General features: G+C 45.5%; 1 protein-coding gene across 4 annotated transcripts in view; it reads right to left on the bottom strand.

Moving 5' to 3' along the window:
* NRAP (nebulin related anchoring protein) overlaps positions 1-23563 on the bottom strand; it is a 75045-nt gene that overhangs the window by 20834 nt on the left and 30648 nt on the right. For 3 of the 4 annotated variants that reach the window (XM_032177453.2, XM_032177463.2, XM_032177443.2), the window contains 15 exons: positions 22356-22463; positions 22007-22108; positions 20085-20282; positions 19423-19527; positions 16558-16656; positions 15331-15435; positions 14152-14259; positions 12491-12802; positions 11225-11329; positions 8071-8169; positions 6330-6434; positions 5459-5566; positions 4803-4916; positions 2855-3052; positions 1088-1192 (listed from right to left, as the gene is read on the bottom strand). In XM_032177453.2, coding sequence (XP_032033344.1) covers positions 1088-1192; positions 2855-3052; positions 4803-4916; positions 5459-5566; positions 6330-6434; positions 8071-8169; positions 11225-11329; positions 12491-12802; positions 14152-14259; positions 15331-15435; positions 16558-16656; positions 19423-19527; positions 20085-20282; positions 22007-22108; positions 22356-22463 — 1971 coding nt within the window. The remainder of the gene's footprint in view (positions 1-1087; positions 1193-2854; positions 3053-4802; positions 4917-5458; positions 5567-6329; positions 6435-8070; positions 8170-11224; positions 11330-12490; positions 12803-14151; positions 14260-15330; positions 15436-16557; positions 16657-19422; positions 19528-20084; positions 20283-22006; positions 22109-22355; positions 22464-23563) is intronic. The other variant, XM_032177474.2, reaches the window with a different exon arrangement.

The raw sequence follows: 23563 nt of genomic DNA, 5'->3' as shown, positions 1-23563 counted from the left end.
TCTAAACTCCCCTAGCAGGCAAAACACAAGCTTATCTGAGCACTCAGGCTGACTGCCGAACACCTATAACTTCCAGTACCTTCCATTATCCCCTCTTGTCCCTGCATCTACCATGAATAAAAGTCCCGTCACCCTCCCAGGGGTGAGCAAGATTCCCCAGGAAATCAGAAAGCTTAGAATTCTAAGACTTCTGTATTTTTAACAAGAAATTATCACCATTTCAAGCTTATAGTAACCATTTCATATGCAGCGGCCAGAAAAGCACAGTGCTTAGATTAGTGCTAATCCTCACAAAAATTAAAAGAGAGGGGTCTGAGTATACCCATTTGACTAAATAAGAAGTGGAGGCTCAGAGAGTTGTAGGTCACTGGCTTGAGGTCACACAGCAAATCAGTGCTGGCCTGGAATGTCAGTCTCTCTCTGTTGATCTTCAAAGCCTGCTTTGTTTGCATTGTACCACAGGGTCACGCTTCAAAGGGACACAGGGAAAGAATATCTCATGGGCCAGTGAATAATCCTTATATGTTAATAGAGGAACTGACTCCATATCCTCAAAGCTGTCTTAAATGGCATGCAGTCTGAATGGAGAATCCAGTAAGAAAAAAAAAAAAAAAGTCCAGCCCAGGGGTTAGGCAGTGAGTCACTGCTGCTAAGAGTTTAACATCCAGCTGGCTTTAGTGGTAAGACACAAACTGATTGGCTGGGCGCAGTGGCTCACGCCTGTAATCCCAAAATTTTGGGAGGCCACAACAGGCAGATCACTTGAGGTCAGGAGTTCAAGACCAGCCTGGCCAACATGGTGAAACCCCGTCTCTACTAAAAATATAAAAATTAGCCAGGTATGGTTGCACTCACCTGTAATCTCAGCTACCTAGGAGGCTGAGGCAGGAGAATCGCTTGAACCCAGGAGACAGAGGTTGCAGTGAGCAGAGATCGCGCCACTGTACTCCAGCCTGGGTGACAGAGCAAGACTCCATCTCAAATTAGAAAAAAAAAAGAAAAGAAAAAAAGAAAAAGGAAAGAAACAAACTGATTCTCCTCTGCTGTGGATATGTCCTGGACACTCAACACCAGCATCCGCAGTTACCTCACTGATGAGTTCCGACGCTTTCTTCCTCCCTTCAATCTCTAACGTGCCTGGAATGACACAGGCAATGCCTCGCATAAAGTTCAGGTCTGACCGGTACAAATTCTAGAAGGAATAATAAGTACAAAGAATCAGAAAAGCCAAGCTCTCAGAACAAGGAAGCAAAGCAAAACCAGAGGTCTCATGACACAGCATCTGACAGCGTCATAATTGGAACTCAAGGCTGAACCCATCCCTCCGGATATATTAAACTCAGCCAACGCACAAACGCTTCTTGGTAAATGCTCACTGGGGGGAAGCAATGTAGGTCAGAAGAAAATAATTCTGCTGTCACTTGTCTCAGAGTAGCTGTTCCACGGATGCGAGACAGATTTTTATTTTAATGCAGGCTATCAAAAAATAAACACTGAAGTGGATTGTGGTTAGAAAGTCAGTTGTCTTGGGGCAAATGTGGAAATGGTTTAACAGGTCTTCTAAAACAAAACTCAGCAGCAGGGGGTGGTATTAATTAATCATGGGTTAAGAAAGAACTAATAAATAAATCCAAAAGAATCTGGCAAAGGACTGCCTGAGTTCGTATGGGTGGGGGCCAGTGTGTGTACCTGAGTGATTTGGGCTGACAGCTTAAAGAGTCCCCAGATTCACTCCCCTTCAGCCAGTGAGGCGCCCCCTGGGCGTGCTGCCTTCCAATCGCTATCACAACCAGAGGTAGGGCAAGCGAGGGCTCCGCTCAAGTGACAAACAGGCCCCCGAGATAAGCATGGCAGCTCCCTTGTTCCTACAGCTGCTCTCAGGTTCCTGACAGTTTATGTCATTCAGTAAACGCTGTACACAGGTGTAAAATCCAAACAGATGACAGACACCCAGATCTGAGTGCCGCTCAGATAGCAGGCACTGCCAAACCAGGAAAGAGGTTTTGTGCGGAGTTTTCTTTTCCTAAGCGGGCCCATTACCTGCAAATCTCATAGCATGGAAACCTAGCAAGCTGGGAAATAAGGTGAGTAGTGAACAGGATGTGGATGCCTGTTGGGAAGAACATTCTGGCTCTCCTTGGGAGTGAAGAAGTCTCCAATGCTTCCTGACCCTCCTGGGCCTGTCTGCTTCAGAAATCGGGATCAGGAGTGAGAAATGCATGTCCGAGGAGTACAAAGACTCCTCAAAGGGACCCAGGGAGGGTCTCCAGGGCCCTGATTCCCTCTCTGCTCCCTGAAGTGCGTCAGCCCTGACAGGTTCTGAGCAGCCTCTCCCAACAGATCTTAGCCCTCCTCAGAAGGCAGGTGGCACAGGAATGCATGAAGCACCAAGAGGAATCCTGAGACTTGAGGCCAGAGGCAATACCATTGGCAAATCTTAAACACGCACGGCCATGAACCTTGAGGGCATCTTTGTCATTTGAACCTCAAGTTCAAATCCCAGCACTCTCTTTCTCACTATAGCTGTGTGATCTTGGGCAAGATATCTAACTTCTCTGCATTTCACCGTAATTTCTCTGTAAAGTGAGGATAAACTAATGATATGGGCTGATTGTGAGATAATGCATAAAACAATGCTTAGAGTGTAGCAAAAAATAATAAATGGTGGTTATGATTAGATTTGCGTAACTGTGCTTAAGGGCTGTGCAGGAACTCAGACTGGGTTTCAAAATAAGACTTGGGTTTAGGATTTCTCACTTCCAGAGATTTCACTGAGCCAACAGGAGCTTGGAGGTCACCACCCTGGGGTCCTAAGAGAAGAAGGGCCCCCGAGAAAGAGGCCAGGTCTCCTTACCTCGCTCTGCAATTTGTGAGCTTTCTTGGCACAGCTCAGCCTCAGGTCTTCTGCCAAGGAAGTGTACTGGGGCAGTGGATGTTTGTAGTCCTGGTCGCTGGCCAGGGTCTGAGCCTTCTTGGCATGCACCAGGGCAGCCATGTCCAACGGCAGATGGAACTGCGCCTTTGAGTGTTCAAAGCCTTTCTTGTAATTCACCTGGAGGGGCAGACAGAGCAACAGCGGCTATTTCAAAGACACTGTTTGCAACAGGACCATCAGGGAGGGCAACTGCAATGCAGTTGTCTGGAGGTAAGCCCAGGGGAAGTTCTTGGCACAGCCAGTGCTCCTTTCTTGCAGAGACTGGCCTAATAACCAGGGCTTGTCTCTAGGCCCTGACACTTACCACCCCCAGCTCCTGGAGGTCATTGATCTGGATGAGGAAGGCCCATGGTCCCCTCATTTGAGGACCATACAAAAGTTCAAGGAACAGTAAATAATGTCAGTGATTCCCTTGCTCAAATCTTTAGATCTTTCTATTTTTCAGAGGCAAGAAGATGCATTGCTCCCTGCCCACCATATTTTTTCCCATCACCCACTCAAGTTCAGACACAAGGGATTCTCCTCTCACACTAGCTTAGGAAGAGCTTCTTCAAAGCATTCAGTGATTTTCCTAGTCAACGTGGGAGCCAGGAGCAGTGGGGAGGATGCTTGCAGAGTTAGGCCTCAGGGATAGGCATTCCCCAAAACCCAACACACACCCTGGGAGAGGGAGGGGAAGACCCATTCCAGACCATAGGTTCGACTATAGTCCTTGGAGGAGCTGTGTTTAAAGGTCTGGGAAACTCTGAGAATAATCAGATGCAGAATTACCACCTCTTCCTCATCCTCCTTTGTCCTTCCATTGTCTTTCATTGCTCTGGCCACCCCTCCCTGACCTCCTACCCCCACTTCCATTCATTCTGTCCTCACCCCTAGCATAATGCCAAGGACAGTTCATATCCAACCTCATATTCTTAGGTCAGCAACTCAAGATGGAAAGGGAAAAAAAAGTTATGAATGGGGAAACTGAGGCAGAATACAAAATGGCAGAGAACATGTGAAGCTGTGGAAAGACCATGAGAGGTAGAGCTGGCTCCATGGCCTGGCTCCGCCCCTATCTAGCTGACCCTGGACAAGGGATTGAATCACTCAGAGTTTCTACTTCCCTGTGAGAAAATAAGGAAGAATAACAAGATGGAGTTCCTAGAGATAGTCTGACAGTTAACTGAGACAGTGTACATAAAACTGCTTAGCCTCTGTAACATGCTGGATACAGATTTCATCACCAACGTTAGCCAACTCACATATGTGCAAGGAGACAGTAGCTACACACATTTGCCAGCCTCCAGAGGGTCACAACCAACAATGACAGGGTCATTGCAAACTCAGATGCCTACAGGGGCCAGGCAGGTAGCATTAAGGAGTAAAGCAGGAAGTGAAGAGGAGGGTGGCTGCCTGGCCCACTGCATGGATCCCTTCTAAATGGAGCTGTTGGTCAGGAAGCCACTTCAACCAACTGTAGCCTTAAGGAATCCAGGTCCAGCTTCTGGCCAGAAGCCTAACACTTTAATATAAAATTTTCCATTTTAAAAAATTTGCAATTACTCCACTCTGCAGACCAAATGAAACACCCCTGGAGGCCAAATCCAGCCCAGGGTCAAGTCCAGACCAGTGGCCAGTGGCCACTGGTGAAAATTATAGAATGCCCAGCCCAGAAGGGAACTAAGGGGTCAACCAGTCCGGCACCTCATTTTTACAGAGGAGGAAGGTGTAGCCCAGAGGGGACAAGTGATTTAACAATGTCACATAGCAAGTTATCAACAGAACCAATACCCACGTCCAGAAGGACAAATGAGGTTAGGTTGCTGTGCAGTGAGCATTGTCAGGTGGGGGGCCCGCAGCAGCTGATGCCTCTCCCCCCACTTACATCACTCTGCAGTGAGGTCGCATACACTGAATGTGCAAGGCTGATATCATCTTCCAAGCTCCGGGAACCAAGCATCTGTCCTTTCATTTTCTCAAATGCCTCTTTGTATTTGTACTAAAGGGAAAGAGAGCGGGAGAGAGGAACAGCTCAGGGATAAGGGACACAGAATGGAAGAGGTGGGCATTGGGTGAAAATGTTTTGTTCTTTTGACAGTAACTGGGTGAGTTAAAAGAAAATGCGCGGGAGTCGTCAAAAGGGCTATTCTTTCATATGCAAGACTCCCAATGACTAAAGGGCTCGGCTGTGAAATGGCAGGACGCATTAGCACGTGGGCGGCCCTGCGCTGGAGGAAGGTGGGTGCATTGTTAGCCATCTCTTCACGTGGACTCTCTTTATGAACACCTTGGTGGAGGGTGCATTTCATCTGCCCAGGGCCTATGTTTACAGTCCAGCATTTGGCTTTGTATCCCAGGCTGGGGAATTTTTTGTTGCAAGATATGTTCTTTCTCACTGGTCATTATCTGATTGCCCTGACACAGTCAGTTCAGAGAGGACAGGGAATTATCCACAGGCAAAAGAAGGCATAGGTTACGGGCAAAAGGAGTGAAAACCGGTTAGTGTTGAACATTCTCAGAGGAATGGGGGCGAATGCTCACATCACTTATGATTTCACCAGAAGCCTTTGCTGCTTGGAATGGAAGGGCATCCAACCTCAGTTTATAGCCACCGTCTCGAAGTTTGCTCCAGGATTCCTTATAACGCGTCTGTCGGGAAGAGGTGCACAAGGAAAGATCTTTGAGTGACCTGGTGGTTTCCTAAACTCTGGCTTACCAAATTGGGAATCTGGTTTGTGGTGGGTCCCCTCCCTCCCTGGCCAGTTGGAGTTAGAGATCATGGTGGCTTAGCTAAACCCATGTGAGTTGGATCCTGCCTCGTGCACACCTTTGGAGGTGGGCAGGGGATGGGGTTGAGGGGGATGGGTTGAGGCATAGAGGGGAGACGAAGCAAAGGCTTTAGAGTCAAACAGGCACAGATTTTTCTAAGCAGCAATTTGATTGGAAGGAGGCATGAGATTGCATACGCATAGTGCTTTATGTCAGATAAAGAAAAGTCAGACGTCTCTATCAAAGAACAGAAATGGTGGGCAGGGGAGCTGACAGATTTTGGAGAGGAGGAGTTAAGCCCCAAGTCTTCCCTTGGTATAGCCACTGGATATACTCAGCTATATTCTGATGTTCCCACTTTCCAGCTCCTCCAAACCAATGCTCTTTGAACTAGGCAGAGAATGTCCCCAGATCATTCTTTCAAATGAGCTGGACTCTTCTGCAGGACCAGCTACGTAATGTGCAGGGCCTAGTGCAGATGAAAATGTGGGGCCCCTTGTTCAAAAATATCACATATTTCAAGGTGGTGATGGCAGAACATGAAACCAGCTCGGGGGCTTCTGAGCACAGGACACTGTGTGCCTGCCCATGACTAGCCCCGCTCTCCCGTCATTAAAACCCGTGCCCCTTGGGTCAGCCTCACCTCACTGATATTCATGGCATTCAGCCTGGCCAGCAGGACTTCAGGGAGGTCAGCAGTCGGCGTGTAATGATGCTTTATGTTTTCTCCTTGTTCCCTGTATAATCTCTGTGGATGGAGGGAGGTTTTGCATGAAACCTAGACCCCATTCCGTGCAGCCATCAGCCAGGTTACGCTTCAAGAGTCCAAGCTGCTGCAGCTGCCATCTCCTCATAGAGACGTGATCTCAGGCACCCTGCCTCCACCCAGATTTTACATCTAGCATGGTGACATGCATGTCATTTCCAAGCTCTGCTTCCTAGCTCAGAACATGACAAGCTGAAGCATTCCCCTCAGTGAACGCTCCACTCATAGTAAACTGCTGAGATCGGTGTCAAATGAGAAAAAGAGGTTTACTTAACACCTAGTAATAATTTGGTGATTAACTGTCAGCTATGAGAGGGCATCAAGATACAGAAGGTGAGCAAGAAGATGGCTCTTGCACAGGCGAGGTTTTCTCCTCCCTATCTCAATATTCCTCGGGTCCCCCGTCTCAAATATTCTTCCCCTAAGACATGTCTCCTGGGTGGGTCTGGGACTCAATTTACCCAGAACTCTGACCCAAGCTTTGGATATCCTGGTAGCTAATAATGACACGTGCAGTTGGCATCAGCCACCAGAGAAAGTTTCCAAACAGGGTTTTTCCATCCCAAATCTTATCAGATGTATCCAAGTTTCTACGTATCACAGCAGTGCCCCCTAGAGTTGGCTAGGGTAAGGAAGAAACAGGTATTGTTTTTCTTCATACAAAAGTTCTTGTTTGGCCATCTGTGTTTCTCAGAATTCAGTTTGATTCTGATGGGCTGATTATGAAGAAGTTATAAATTCCTAAATCCATAAGCTTGTAAATCATCCCATCCCAGATTCTGACAGGCACTCAGGCTGTTTCAGAATGCCTGTCAAATAAAGCGCAACCAGAATCATTTGCTCAATTGGGAAACAAGGAAGAGAATTTTGAAACCTATGCCCCCAAGATTTGTAAATTTTCCCCGTGGAAAGTTGAATGGCTTAAAGGTATTTAAAAGCCAGGTTTACCCTGCACAAAGATCCATGGGTATCTCTTAGCAGAATCAGCCAAACAGGATTAATCTACATCACAAAGTGATTTTTTTCAGCACCTCATCATTCACTTTAGTCTCTAGCCGACCCTGCAACCCTGCACCCCAGCCAACCTCTGTGGGAACACAGAGGGAAAAGGGTCAAATCTTGGTTTCACATCATAAAGGAGTATGGGAAATGGCTTGAAAGTTATGTATATAAATCAGACCCAAATCATGTTCAAAGTCCCTGGAAAATTCATAGAGCAACAATTGCTGCCCTTGGGTCCTAAAGAGCTCTAGGCACAGCGTCAGGATTCCAATTACCAAGAATTTCACCCAGTTCTGAAAACAACACTTTCAGACAAAAGGAGAGGGGAAAACGGCCTCACCACGAATGAATCGGTGAGACATGCAAATGGGAAGGAGGGAGAGCATCTTGGGGCAGTAGGGTGGTGGAGCCCCACTTGGCATTCTAAGTGCAGTAACACCCCCATTTGCATCGTAATGAGGAAGCACCCCCGCTAAGGGAGGCTCTGCAAAGGACAGGGAGCGCCTTCATCCTTAGGACAACAGAAGGAGCAAACCCAAGAACCCCTCCGCTTCAATCGCTGTGTTGAAAGAAGAGCCCACTCTTAGAGTCATAATGTATATACATTATCACTTACATCCACTGCTTGGGTATAACTAATTCTGGCCTGGACCATCTCCGGAGTGTCTTTAATACTGGTAAACTTCAAAGCATCTGGATGCTGACGGTACTTCTTCTGTTGAGCAGAAAAAGATCAAAGCTGTGAATTTTGTGCTGCTCTTTCATGCCATTTGAAAGAGAAAATCATAGGTTGCTTGAGATTAGAGTGAATTTGTGAACATAATTATTATTCTGCTTCCTCCATCTTTATATCCTAGGTGCCTTCAGGTTAATATTTGTTTCAATTTAAGAATAACCTCATGTCAATTAACATTAAAGTATTTCTACCTGGTGCAAAGAAAACATCTCAAAATTAGGTTATACTAGTAAAATACTGTAGGATACACACTTAGAAAAGGATTCTTTTTATAGGCTTCAAATACTTTGTCGCAGTTGTTTACATATCTTAGTTTGGGTCTTCTAAGCAAGAAAGAGCATTCAGAGTTACATTTATCCATTTAAGCTTTCTATTTTCCTTCCACGAAAAAACACTGACAGACATTATCGCAGTCAAAACCCTCACATTTAGCAGCTCGCGAGTGTATGCCATCCAGTCACGTTAGAGCCTAGTTCAGTTAACATAGGAAATAATTCTTTAAAATATTACAATAACAGGAAAAACTGTGCTATTACTGAAAGGAGTCATCACACAGTTTGAAAGACACTGAAGCAAAAAAAAAAAAAAAATCACAAAAATGCTGGCAAAGACCTAGATACCCAATTTTGAAGTATTCTGAAAATCTGTTTAAATTAATTTCTTTTTTAAAAATCAAGGTACATTTTTAGGAGACTGAAACCATAATTACTTCAATGAGGTCATAGAGTTTATGCTTTCCAAAGCAGAATAGTTGTCTTAAACACACTCTTCTTTATCTGGTTGGATTTTTGTACACTGGGTTGTCTTAAGACAACACAGATCAATAGCCAGCTAAATCTAGCTCACCACCTGTTTCAGTAAATAAAGTTTTATTGGAACATGGCCATGCTCATTCACTTATGTGTTGCCTATGGCCATTTTCCAGCTAGCTGTGACAGAGGCCATATGACCTACAAAGCCAAAACTATTTACTATCTGGTCCTTCACAGAAAAGGCTTTCTGACCTCTGCTTTGGATCGTAGGTGTGCGTGTGCTTTGTGGCTCTTTCAACAGTGCTGGGCATTCTCTCTGGAAGTTAAGAAGGTGGCCCAGGCCGGGTGCAGGGGCTCACGCCCGTAGCCCAGCACTTTGAGAGGCTGAGGAGGGCGAATCACCTGAAATCAGGAGTTCGAGACCAGCCTGGGCAACATGGTGAAACCCCATCTCTACTAAAAATACAAGAATTAGCTGGGTGTGGTGGTGGGTGCCTGTAATCTCAGCTACTCAAGAGGCTGAGGCAGGAGAATCTCTTGAACCCAGGAGGCGGAGGTTGCAATAAGCTGAGATTGCTCCACTGCACTCCAGCCTGGTTAACAGAACAAGACTCCGTCTCAAAAATAAGTAAATAAAACAAAAGAAGGTGGCCCAATTCGACACTAACTTGTAAATGTGACAGCCTGACATGAGATGGGGGGGTAAGTTGCTGAAAGACGTCTTGCCTTACTCACTAAAGTTTGGGGACTAGTATGAGACAAGCCCATCAAAGAGGATAAGCAAGTTGTTGAGAAAGTATGCAAAATGAGGTGGCTAACTAACAGCTGTGGGATACATGGTCCCCTGAAGATCCCTTGGCTGCCAGATTTAGACACACGAAGGAAATCATTCTGAAATCTAAATTATGCAAATATGGTCTTTAGTCTTCATTTCCTTTTATGAGTGAGCCCAATATTGAGAGTTTGGGATCATGAATCCTCAAGCCTAAACTTATTCCTGTAAGTTCTTCACATTCATCCTCCCAGAGGGCCTCTCCTGAACTAGAATGAACAAATTAGAGCAGTGCTATCCCCACGGAGTTCCCAGGGTCTTCTGAAACTTGAGTGTTGACCAAGGTCCCTAAAAATCAGGCCGATCAGCATAAGACCACTTTTTGAAGTCAACTCTGCATTGTGCCAGGTAGTGAGAATGCCGTTCCATGGAAAAATACTAATGCTGGACAGGTGTGTTTGAAAAACCAACAAGGGTGTCTTTCTATTTTAACTACAGGTTCAGAAAGAAAGCCTCCTCCTCGAAAAAAAAAAAAAAAAAAAAATCCAGGAGGCTCATTGCCAAAGCTAACATCCTGTGGGACTACGGCCATTATGCTCCGCTCCCCACCCAGAAAAGTCCAGAAAGACCAGGCTACTCTGAAGACAACTAGGCAAATGCTCACTTGTCTTCTGATCAAGTCTTCCCGCAAGCAAACATAAAGAGCACGGGTGTGAGTGGTCTGATGGTGTCCAGCCTCCTGGGAGCCTTGTCCTGTGCCTCTCCACCAGGGACAATTCTGCTCCCTGGGGGGGCATTCGGCAACGTCTCGATCCATTTTTGGTTGTCACAGAGGGCACTACTGACATCCTTGTAGGACGTCCTGCTAAACGTCCTGCAGGGCACAGGATAACCCCATGACAAAGAAAAATCAAAATGTCAATAGTGCCGAGGTTGAGAAACTCAGAAAGAGCTGCTCAATGACACCGTCCTGAAATATGAAGAAACGACTCTTTTCGCAAGCAGTGGTGCTGTAGGGTCTAGCCAAGGTGGCTATAAGTAGGCAGAACTGAGTAAACTGAAGTGAGACCCTCCCTCAAAAAAGAACCATGTCACATGGTGGCCACCACGTGAATATTCAAAAACTGTTGACTGTGGCAGAAAGGGAGAGGAAGAAAATGTGCCTAAAGTCACCAAAGGGCTTTTTGGGTGCCATAAATGTATCTTTTCATCATCTCTCCTGTGTTGCTTCATTAAAAAGGTAAGTTGGTGGGTAGCAATTGAGCTCTGTTTGATTGTCATTATTATTCATAATATCATTTGTCACCCACTTTGTTTTTGCCAGGGCCCCTACTGGTGTGTGTTTCGTATGTGGTTTCCCTCTAATTACCAGCCCTAGTCTGGGTTTTGAGGTCTTTCATGTGGCTTTGCCTTTTTCTTTGCCTTTTGAGTGGAAATTATTTTAATTTTATACAGAGACGCCGCACGCCTAATGCAGCCAGGCCTGTTACAGGCTGTCAGGAAATCTCACCTCGCTAATGAGTTCTCCTGCCTTCTTCGCCTGCTCCACATTTAATGACCCGGTGGCGACCCAGCCCGTGCCTTTCATCCACTTCACATCGGCCCTGTATTGGTTCTGACAAAGGAGAAAGAAAAAAAAAAAAAGCAGGCCATTGTTGGTGCACAGACATTTAAAGGGCTATTAGCGGCTCCCAACGCAGCCTTGGTGCCAGCTGAGTCAAATTAGATGCCACTTTTGTCTTATGCATTTCTGCACAGTCACACGTAGGGCTCCCAAAAGTCAATTAATTTCCCCTTTAATTGGAGTCATCCCTTGGGACAGTGGCTTTAGGCCCCGCCCAACACTACTGGGGGTGACGCAGGAGGGGCCAAACCAACATTGCCCCTCATTACGGACGAGTCTACTCGGAAAGAAGCACATCCTCATTGTCTGCATTACCAGTTTTCTTGTTTAAAATGACACACGGGGGACAAGAAAATGAGAATTCACAACAGAACCCAGGCGGGCGCTATTTGAGGGAATTTCACAAGACAGCGGAGGCTTCCCACAGTGCCAATTCCTTCCTAGCCACCTCGGTCGGGGGCAGGGTGTATTTCTTCTCATTTCTTTAGTTGCCATTGAATGAGTAGTTTTAATGGAAAGTCATTTCAATGGACACTTCTCTAAAACTAGTATACCACCATCTATCATGAAACAGCTCTACCAGGAAGGGTGTGTCTACACGCACACACACACACACACACACACACAACCTTCCTGTGTAATAGTCTGGCTGCAGCTGACCTGCCTTTTCAGTTCACCCCCATTCTCGTGCAAGAGTTACCTGAAGACAGAAAGCAGAACTGGGAGGGGAGGATAAGGGGGACAGGGAAAGGGTTATTGAAAATTAGCAACCCACCCATTCCAAAAATGGGGACTATCAAAGTCGGAGTGAGTTATCAGTGATGCTCTCCCCTAGCAGGCCACCGCTAGGAATGACACAAAGCTACCTCCCCGCTGGCAATAAAAAAAACTTGGAAAACATATGTAGGCCAGATTCCAAGAAGGAAAAAGTAACTCTATGATTTCTTCTGTGTGTTAGCACAGAATCTAAAATCGGCCTAGTTTGAATAAAAGTTAAACCATTAGCAAAGTAAAGTGTTGCCACTTAGGGATCCAGAAACAGGTGTCCCATAGCATAAATTTTTGCGTTGAATGGCTTAGGGAAACACTTGCACTAGCACACACACAACACACACACATACACACACTTGCACACACTCACACAGAGCTTACATCACTCTGTAAGCCATAAGCCTTCTTGGCCCATTCCACCTTCATGTCTGTGGGCAAAGCCGTAAAGTGATGTGCCACTGTCTTGTAGCCTATGTCTGTGGCTAAATGCTGAGCTTTGCGGGCATGCACGAGGTGGACCATGTCCAGGGAGACGTGGCATTGGGATTTGGTGTCCTCGAATCCCTTCTTGTACTCCAGTTCACTCTGCAGCTTAGACATTTGCAGTGAGTGGCTCATTTGCGAATCTCCATGTACATCTTTTGCCCCAATGAGCTTCCCTCTGGATCTCTCATAATCCTCCTTGTACTTCACCTAAAGAAGAGGAATAGAGCAGAGATACATTAGAATCTCCTAAAGGAATTGTTAGGCTTCAGACTCCATGCATGAGAGCTAAAACAAAGCCATTGGACAGAATCCTATTAGAATGAGAGTCACATGAAAGTTTGCCTTTTTTGAACATCCGATATATTTTCTTTCATCAGTGAAAGAAAATATTATTACCCATTATTTCCCTTTTCACCTCAGCTGCCAGAAAACTCAGGGTTATAAATAAAAGTAGCCACGAAATGAAAAACATACAGAATAGCCAAACTACAATTGCTGCTTATGAAAGGAACACAAATTAAAAGATAACTGGAGTACATACATATTTGGGGGAGTATGAGGGGCAAAAAGGAGCACATTGTTTGAAAAATAACACTAGGTCGAGAGTGACAAGGACCAGAAGCAAGAATAAATATGCAAAAGCTGTGAAAACTGTCAGAAGGCACCAGTGTGGGGCATGATTTTCAACATTATCATTGCTCCAGCCAGTGGTGGATTCAGGTTCTACTCTCAGCTCTGACAACAACAACAGTATCAATATCTGCCACCACTTATCAAACACTTGGTATAAACCAAGCACGGGACAAGCCTGTGTAACTCAAGTGCATCCACAGACCAGTGCTGATTTGTAAAATGTTACCAACTAAGAACAAGATAAAGAGCTTGTGTCAGAACGTAAACCAACCACATCACAAGCCAGTTGTTTTTGGTTCAGCTGATCTTTTTTTGAAGCAAGGCTTTCTCGATGAAGGAAGCAGAGTTTGACGTACATCCTGGCTCAAGCTCCTTCTCTCACATCCAACTCCCAACAGTTTGCATTAGGCTATACAACACTTCATGTACATCAGTTCATTCCATTTCGTTGTCGTTATTTTGCAATTACCAATTTACCAGCAAGTTAACTGAGATTTTTAAAGTTTAAACAATCTGCCTGAAGTAACAATGCTAATGGATGATACAGGTGGGATTTTATACAAGGTCTATCTGACACCAGAGCCTGTATTAACCATTAACAGACCACAACATCTTTAGAAAGTCATGGAATGTCTCTGGGCATCAATTTATCTGTAAAGTGAGAAATCTAGATTCTTACTCTTGTTACTACTACAAATAATAAGTCATCACTTAACTGAAAATCAATGCGTGGCAAGCAGTTATTAAATAGATAGGCACGGATGTGATTATCTCATTGCAAGGTGATTGCTATAATCTCCATTTTACAGATAAGAATCCTGAGATTCAGAGAGATTAAGAACCTGCCCAGACACTCGGAGAATCTCCCAGGTATGAAAAGGCAGGATCCTGCGGTCTCTCGTACAAGTTGGGGACAGACTCACCTTGCTAGCCAGGTCCCTCTTGGCTTTGGCTGCCAGGAAGGTCAAGGAGTCAAGACGTAGCTCAAACCCTTTTGCTTTCTGGTTTTCCCAGCTGCTCTTATACAGTTTCTAAGGGGATTTAGGAGAGAAGGTGAGTGGGTTTTCATGTGAGAGGGTTCCCACGTGAGAGCATTTCTCTAGATTCTAACGACGATTCCAGGAAAGCAATACTGATTATTACATCCTTCTCTGAGAGCCACAGAAATCATGTAGTCTGAATACAGGCAGGCCTTCTTCCTGCCTTAAGGCCTCTTAACACATAGGGCTTGAATCCAAAAAAGCAGAAATTAAACTCCAGAAGCCTTAACAAATAATAGGAGTTGTCGTGGAAGTCTCAAAAACATGCCAAAGGCAGGACAACGTCGCACAACACAGCGACATTTCTGAAAAGTCTATTCTCCATCTCTGTCCACACACCCCACCCTGCCAGCAGCGGCTCCAGCTGCACCTCTTCCTCTTTCCTCCTGCCTTTCCCCAGCCTCTAGTCCACCTGGGTCTTTTCCTTGTGCCTCCTGTTCTCTCTCCTGCTCCTATCTCCAAATGTCAAGATCTTTCTTCTGGAAGCCTCCTTTCCCTTTCTGCATGTGAATCAATTTAACCTCTGTTTCTCCTACTATGGATGCTTTCGTGACTAACAGCTACCACTGTGCACTTGCCTCTGAGTGCCTGATGTCTAGAGACTCATTGAAACCTGATGCCAACCCAGTAAGGACGGGACTAATGTTGGTATCATTTTACCAATGGGACACCCGGAAACAAAGAATTTGCCCAAGGTCACACACCTAGTAAGTGGCAACCAAGGATCAAACCCAGACCATCTGCAGCAAATGTCTGAGCTCTTAGTCCCCTCTACCACGATTATGCTGTTCCAACTCTGGCACGTAGAATAACCCCTACCTCCAACCCCAGGATACATTCAGCAGCTCAAGTCCTCCACTAGCTCATTCCTGTGAAAGCTGTCCTCCTCTTCCCCTAAAACACTGATCAAGAGCCAGATCTGCTGGGTGAGCTGTTTTTACAACTAGATGTACGTAACCTCAGTTGATACAGACACTATGCCATGGCTGGTGGGCTTGGTTTACCAGGTGGCTATACACAAAGGGGAGCAGAGTTCTTGCTGCCCACTTCCTCTCTCTGTACCTCGCTGAGATTTGCAGCATTGGCTCGGGCCTGCAGGAAGAGAGGCTCGTCTTTGCTGATGGTATACTGATGGACAGACTGCTCATTTCCTGCCTTGTAGGCCACCTGTTGGGAAAGAGCATTGAGTCAGGAGCAGGTGGCAAGGGCGAGGTGGGCAGGGTCGCATCCCTCATAGTGTCTCTGTCTGGTTGGCACTTCTCTGACTTGCACAGAAAGTCCATTATAAAACCCACCAGATCAGACTCTGAGTGGCAGGATACAGTCAAGGAGAGATGATGAGAGAAGGAGAAGCAGTGGGGAGGAGCTGGGAGAAAAATGCGGGAGGGAGGCAATCTGAAAACCCCTCCAAGCTTTCTGTTTTCACACCTTTCCTTTGGGATGGTATCAACCTCTGCAAGCTGTTGCTATTTACACTGTCTCTGGCCATAAAAATACCCCACCAGAGGGTTCAGATTAGTACAGACTCCCCCGGTGGGAAAAATAAGAAGCACACTCTGCCTCCTGCCCCTCCATAATCAACCTTAATCCATTCACGGGTACTGACACCAGGAAAGTGAGCATGCGTGGACATCTCCTCCATGACAAACTTACCACTCTTCTCTTTCTCTCCTTGCTTCCCCTCAATCGCCAACTTGAGTTTCCTGACAGTGGCTTTCTGCTGACTCTGAGTTATGCTGATAGTATCCTTTCTGGCAGGTATATCTTACCTGGACCTTCAGAAAGGAAAGCTAGGAAGGTCCTGGACAGATTGCAGCAACTATGGTCCCGCTTGGTGTAGAGAACTAATCTGTAAATAATGTATGTGGTGCTTCTTTGTTCTGGCCCCTTAAATAAGCTCATGTGGGTGTGACCTGCACACACCCCAAACGCAAATGTTTTCCTCCTCCAAGATAATTCTCTCCTGGCTCCAGAATTAGACAGTCTTTGACGAGAGACAGGAGTCAGAAGGAAAAAGTAACTAGAGAATACTGGAAGCTGAAAACGAATAAAGTCAGCCCTGCATCTATCCCTAATAAAATCGGGGGAGACGGTGGTAGATGAAGCAAGGGGCCTGGTGTCCAGTTCCAGAAACAGCCTGGAAGCCTGAGGAAAGCTGGGTCCAGCCTATTTAAAGGGAAGGCTCTTTGGTTTCTGGATCGTGCCTGGGCAGCACCTGCTGTTGTCCCTGGAGGTCCCCCAGGCCCATGACACAGCAGCTTGGTGGAGAAAGGGCAGCCCAGGACTCACCCCGCTCTGTAGCTCCTGGCTCTTCTTGGCATGCTCCATCTGCGAACTGTCGGTCACGCTGGTGAACTTCAGCTCGTCGACCCTCTGCCGGTAGTTTTTCTGTTTCCAAAGGAAAGGGACCCCACAGTGTTAGGACTGGGTTGCCCCTACCGCCCTACACATGTGCTCACACACACACACACATTCTTTCTGTGGTCCAAGCATTTCCTTGGGAGGAATGTTCTAGTTGGTCCTGCAGCTTGAACAGAACCACACAGCCCTGAGACAGCCTGCTCCAGTGCACTTGATTTAGTTGCTATTACTGAATGGGAAATGTAATTTTCCTCTTCAGTAGCCCTGTATTTCACCGTATGCCCTGGGGAGGTATACGTTTTATAAATATAGACCTGACATAGGAGGGTGAGGTGGAGGAAACTTGGACTTTACAATGATGAAGACTGAGGTCCAAATCTTGCCTGTACATCCTTCCAGCTTCATTACCTCCAGCACATCACTCAATCCAACCTGAGCTACCCTTGCTTAGAGTGTACAATGGGGACAACAGTAGAAGCTACTTCAGTCTAGCGGGGAGCAGAGGCTTCATCACCATGTTTTACGTGTGAGTCAGGTCCCTGGGACAGTGTTAGGACATAGCCATTGCCATGGGGTTATCATGATTGTCCAGGAAGCAGCAGCTTTAAGGAAGGAGCCACAGAGCCACAGACAGAAGCCTGCGGTCAGGTGGGATTCGCCTTCACAGTTTCTGATTTTCCAGATCACTGAGGTCTTGTCCTCATAGTGTCCCCATCTCACAGCCACAAATTAATTGGCACATTTTCAATGTGCTAATTCTGTCCCCCCTCAGAGACTTCTTGTCTTTCCTGAAGATTAGCTCCTCTGGCTTTTCCATTGAAACTGCCAAAGTTGCTGGGAAAGGTGGCCGCTGAAAACGGCGTGTGGAAGCAAAAGCTTCACACGGCAGGGAGATCAGAGATGAGCTCACAGTCTGGTTATGGCAAAGCTCCCCATGCCATCAGCAAGAGGGTTATAGCAACCAACTGAACCCAACCCAGTGATTGGAACACTGGAAACTCCAAATTTTCTGCCTTTAGGGGAAAGAAGTTCTAGAGAAAACATTCCAAAGAGACTTCTAATTTTCCTCCCTAGTTCCACTGTGTTGAATGGGAAAACTCCTTCACTTCACCACATAACTGAAGGGAGTCACACTGCCCTGCCACTGTTAGAAATTCCTAGTCATCCCAGACTATGCATTGGTCAAATCACAAGTACTTGCTGAGCAGCCAAGAATCTACTCCATACACAGCACAGAAGGAACATAAAAAAGGTGAAGGAGGTGATATCCTCCTGGCCTTGGAGGAGCTTAAAAATTAGTAGGTAATATAGGAAGTGACATTCCTGAATCTCGAGGACCAATTGGCTGCATTCTCTTCCCTCTGTTGCACCCCTGTCCAAGATAGATGGGGCTCTGATTGCTCCACGTGAACTTTAGTTGGTCTCCAAGAAGCTAGATAATAAAAGCGCTAAAGGGTTATGCCTTTCTCTCTACCTCATTCTATATTCTAATCCTAAATATGTCTCTGTCTCAGAGGAGGGTGAGTACAGTGGAAATATAAGAGTAAATTACAAGATATGCTTTTGAGATACAATACTGTCTCATGGTCAAGAACTGGGGCAGCAGATCAAACACACTGGGTACAGATCCCAGCTCTTCTACTTACTTAAAGTGTAACTTCAACCTCAATTTCTTCATCTGTAAAATGGGAATATTAATAGGATAATCATACCATCTAATCATATAGGACTGTGGTGATCTGTACATGACAGTATGTATATAATACGCCCAAAGTGGTGATTCAATAATGATTATCAGCCCATAAATGGCAGCTATTATTATCACCATTATTATCATTTGCAAGAGATACGCCGACTCAGCCTTCTTGGCCCTGAAACAAGAATCCCCTTTGAAGATTCCAAACAAAGTTCCTGAAATAGTGACACTTCCAAATGAAATGTCCTTCAAACGTCCTCCTCTGCCTGCTGCCAGAGCCAGCTTTCTATGGTGTAAAGAGAGGCAAAGGCTTACAGCTGCAGGGACCTGGGGGAGTATCTGATCCAACCTCTTCATTTTTATTTTATTTTATTTTATTTTATACTCGATGGAGTATCGATCTGTTGCCCAGGCTGGAGTGCAGTGGCACGATCTCGGTTCACTGCAACCTCTGCCTCCCAGGTTCAAGCAATTCTCCTGCCTCAGCCTCTTGAGTAGCTGGGATTACAGGCAAGTGCCACCACGCCCGGCAAATTTTTTTGTGCTTTTAGTAGAGATGGGGTTTCACCGTGTTAGCCAGGATGGTCTCGATCTCCTGACCTCGTGATCTGCCCACCTAGGCCTCTTAAAGTACTGGGATTACAGGCCAACCTCTTCATTTTTATATGAGGGAAAACAGGATCAGGAAGGTTAAGTGACTTGCCTGAAATCTGTGGTGAATTTAAGGCACAGGCATAACGAAAACGGTATCCTCCAAATACTGGACTTTCTGATTCAAAAGGAATCACATGCTGCTCACCTAAGACGTGCTGTTTTCCCAGGTGCTATATGTTACGCCTTTCTAAACCAAATTATTCTTTGGATGTAACTGCTACTTAAAGTAAATCAGTAGGCTTCTTTAATGACACCATCTCAGGAAGTTTAAGCGTGTGGAAAGTTAGCTGAGAATGTGCTACAGGTGTGAAATGTAGTACTCCCACTTTGAATCACACCCAAAATAAATCTGGGGGTAGAGAAAGGGAATTAGAGGCAAAGATCACCCTGCATGAGTCAGGGGCTGAGGACTACTGGAGGCCAGAGGCCCAAGCGCAGGTTACCTCGCTGACCAGCTGTCCAGCCTTCTTGGCTTGTTCCAAGTTGAGACTCCCCTCTGCCAGCCACCCGACTCCCTTCATCCATGCCAGGTCGGCCTTGTACTGCAGCTACAAGAGAAAAACCACAAAGCTCTCATTGGGCACATGGACAGAGACAGGACAAAGTTGATGGGAGAGTTAGGAAGATCTTGATCCTGCATTTGCCTTCCTAGAAGAACTGCTCCCTGCTCCTTTATGGTCAGGCAGATCTCCACTTGGGAGGTACCTGGGCCCACCTTGTAACTAGAGTAGCATGCTCTACCTTACTGCTGAGACACCACAACCTTAGCAAAAAGAAGGTTTCTCATATATGTTGACCAAGGGCCTTTTTTTGCCAACCTGCTAAATTTCCAAGATTTATTTACCATTTCAACATTTTCTTCTCCTTGGCTCATCCCCATCACCAACACATCTTGACTTTAGCATTAGCTGTGAGCCCTCCAGTCTCCATTGTGTCAACTATATACCTACCTCCCCATCTGCCCTTTCTGGCCCCAGTACATTTCCTGCAGTTCTTCCTAGTCTTCCAAGTTATGTAACAGACTCATGCACAGGTTTGAAATCACTCTGAAAGCATGTCCAACTGCAAGAGATGCACGAAGAGAACTGGCAATGTGCAGGCTCACCTCGCTCTGAAGCCCATAGGCCTTCTTGGCCCACTGAGTCTTCATATCTTCAGGCAGCACAGTGTATTCATGCAGTTTCTTCCTGTAGTCCAGGTCACTGGCGAGAGCTTGGGCCTTCTTAGCATGCCTGATGTTTACCATATCCATGGGCAGGTGAAACTGGGTCTTACTCTCTTCAAAGCCTTTCTTATATTCAACCTTGAATATACCAAAACAAGGCCCGTTTTGTTAGTTGAAGCCCACCATTTGCAGGAGTGATGTGAAAATGCAGGAAAGATTTCCAGGCTTTCGGGAGCAGGAGAATCGGCACTCTGGGCACTGCCACCCTTCTGTCAGAAAGGCCCAAGTCCTGGCTCTGAAAGGCAGCATCATGAGGGAGCTGAGGTTCCACCCTACTTTGTTTCTGGGAGGACTGTCTCTTGCCAATGCTAAACCTTTTTACCAGGCTGCTCCAGGAGAAAACTCTATTCCTAATTCTCATAGATGCTTTAAAAGATAGAATAAAGAAGCTTGGGCTGCAGAGCCAGACAAGCCTGAGTTCAAACCTGATCTGCCCTCTAACAGCAGGGTGACCTCTGGAAAGTTATGTCACCTTTCTAAGGACTTGTTTCCCTCTGGGAGACTGTTGTGATAAGTAAATGAATAATAGCTGAAACATGCTTAGTACAGGGATTGTCACATAGCAAACACTTCATAAATATTAGCATGACAATAACAATGGTGGTTCGGTGGTGATAATGATGGTAGTGACAGTGGTGGTGGTGATGATGGTGATGATGGTGATGATGGCAGCGATGATGGTGATTGATGGTGGTGATGACAATGGTGATGGTAATTATGATGTGGTGGCGATGACAATGGTGATGCTGAAGGTGGTAGTGATAGTGGTGACGGTGGTGATGATGGGGGAAGATAGTGTGCTATAGTAGAAGGAGTGTGATGCCAGGTAATAAGAGTTCTAGGCTCTAATTTGCTACCCCTCTACCACTGCTGCTGACTACCATATTGCTTTGGGAAAGACACAATCTTTTTGACCCCCAGCTGCTCCAACTGCAAATATGAAACACCAATGTGTTCTGTCTAAATTGAAGCCAAATTCTCAGTGCCCCTTTATGCTTCATGACTATGCACTTCACTCGGCTTGTTCTGTAGACACAGCCAAAATGGCAACCCAGATGCCAACTCTCTTATTCTATTAAAGCTATGGCTCTTTGATGACTCATTGGATAATTACATACAACTGTACCATCACAGCAGCATAAGTTGGCCTCATAGCTTGGAGCAGGCAATCTTTTGTGTCTTTTTCCCTATTCAGCATCAGCAGGGAAGACTTGATTAGAAACCAGGTCTGTCTCTTCCAGCAGAACTCTCCTTCCCCAAAGCCTCTTGGTAAGTGACATTTACCAAGGTTCCTCTCCAGCTATTACAGTTGTTTACAAGCATCATCATTCTGATTGGCTGGAGCCTGGGAGGCCCCAGCTTGCTAAATATTTGAATACCGTAAGTATCGTAACCACAGGACCAGGACAGCGCCACAATAAGCAGGACACTTTTGCTCCATGAGGAAGAAACTTACTATGTGCTGTTCATTCTTATAGCCCCAGGGTCTCGTACAGTGTTTTGCCCATAGTAGTCACTTGGCAAACATTTGTGACATGAATAAATGCAGTTGAACACCTTTGTACCTTGATCAGCAGATGCTGTCACCCTTAGGGCCACACTCCTCATCTATTTTAAAAAAAATAGTATGCTTTGGCAAAATAAATAAACCAAACAAACTTCTTATGTAAGCCAGGAAAGAAAGGAGTTGCAGGTAGAAGTCAATAAAAAGGTTACAGTCCCAGGTGAAGTAGGCCGCCCAGGAAAAACTTTTAAAATAACACAACTGTAAGTGAGAGGTTGGGGGTTAGAAAAGAGTTTACCTCACTGCTCATCTTAGCAATCTGCAGGGAGTGCAGAAGCCTAGAGTCGGCTGTTCCCATGGCTTTGCCTTTTGTCTTTTCATATTCTTCTTTATATTTAATCTTGAGAGAAAGAAGAAAGTCTACTGTGAGTGAGAGAGAAACTTTGCCGTCTAAGGGGCCCTGGTTTTAACAAGTGCAAGGGGAGAAATTCTGAAAAAAACACCTCCCAATCTTTCACAAATCCAGAAGAAGATTAAAGTATTGCGATGTTTACAATGTTAAGAGTCATTATTTTTTTCGGCAGGACCACTGACATTTTATTGGAACAATTTCTTATGCATTCCTGAGTTAATGAGAGGAAACCTACATTGCTAGCAAGCTCCCCAGAGGCTTTGGCGGCCAGCAGAGACATGGCATCCAGCTTCATCTCAAATCCTTTCCCCTTTGTCTTCTCCCAGCCTTCTTTATACTTAACCTGACAAACAAAACCACAAGTGAATAGGAGTTGCTACCCATATTCCTGCCAAACATCAAAGATTTTTTTTAAAGCAAAGTTGGATTTTTCCTCTATTTACAGACCAGAGTCTCGGCTGTTGTTATCAAAATGATAACAGTAATTATTAACACAGCTAATTGATTCCTTTGCTGTAGAGCCGTGCAGGCCAGTGGTAATGGAATAGGACAAAGAGAAGCCCCATGTGTTGCTCCTTGCTCTGTTGTTTTCTGATCATGTGACCTTGGCCAATAACCTCTTGGTGCCTCAATCTCCTATTTGCAAAGAGAGTATCATATTCTCTTTCTCAGGATTGCTGTGAGAATAAATTGGATAGAATCTATGTAAAGAGATCTTAAACTGGTGAAGTGTAACATAAATGTGGGGTATTGACATTGCCCTGGCAATAACAACTACTGCTTATTGGCCTTTTCCTAAATGATTTCTACTCATTAACCACAAATCTTCACATTAGGCCTGTGAGGCTCAGAGAAATTAAAGAGCTCACCTACAGTTACATAAATTTAAAAAATGGCAATGCCAACATCTGAACCTAGGTCTCTCTGACACCAAAGCCTATGCCACCAACTGTGCCCCTACAATACCTCCTGGGACTTATGATAATTCCACATATGCAGTGCCTGCCCCAGGATAGAACAGGCATTTAAACAATGTTAGTTCCTTTTATTTTCTTCTCCTGCCCCAAAAAATTCCATCTAGAGTTAGAAGCCAAATCATAGGCCACTTGTGACTCCAGGGAGAATCTGATGATGCAGACTGATCTTCTTAAAACTTAAAGTTCCTCCACAGAGCAAATCACCAGTTCACCAAGGTGATGAGGATGAGGATGTAGGGGTGTATGTGTGTGTGTGTTCGCACATAGATTGTACACATGTTCATATAATGGGAACAAATGGCCATGACCAATTTATCAGTAGGAAACTACCACATGCCATGACATAGCAAAATTCAAAGTTACAACTTGATGGATGCCTCTGATGAGCCTTTCTCTCAGGGACAGACACTTCCCACTTGCTGGACCATCCTAGTATCTTCATTTTCACATCGCTCCATAACCCCCT

The sequence above is a fragment of the Hylobates moloch genome, unplaced genomic scaffold (genome assembly GCF_009828535.3).
Source record: "Hylobates moloch isolate HMO894 unplaced genomic scaffold, HMol_V3 SCAFFOLD_3, whole genome shotgun sequence".
Lineage (NCBI taxonomy): Eukaryota > Metazoa > Chordata > Mammalia > Primates > Hylobatidae > Hylobates > Hylobates moloch.
Note: the sequence above shows the minus strand (reverse complement) of the source record. Positions and strands in the feature narration are given on the sequence as shown.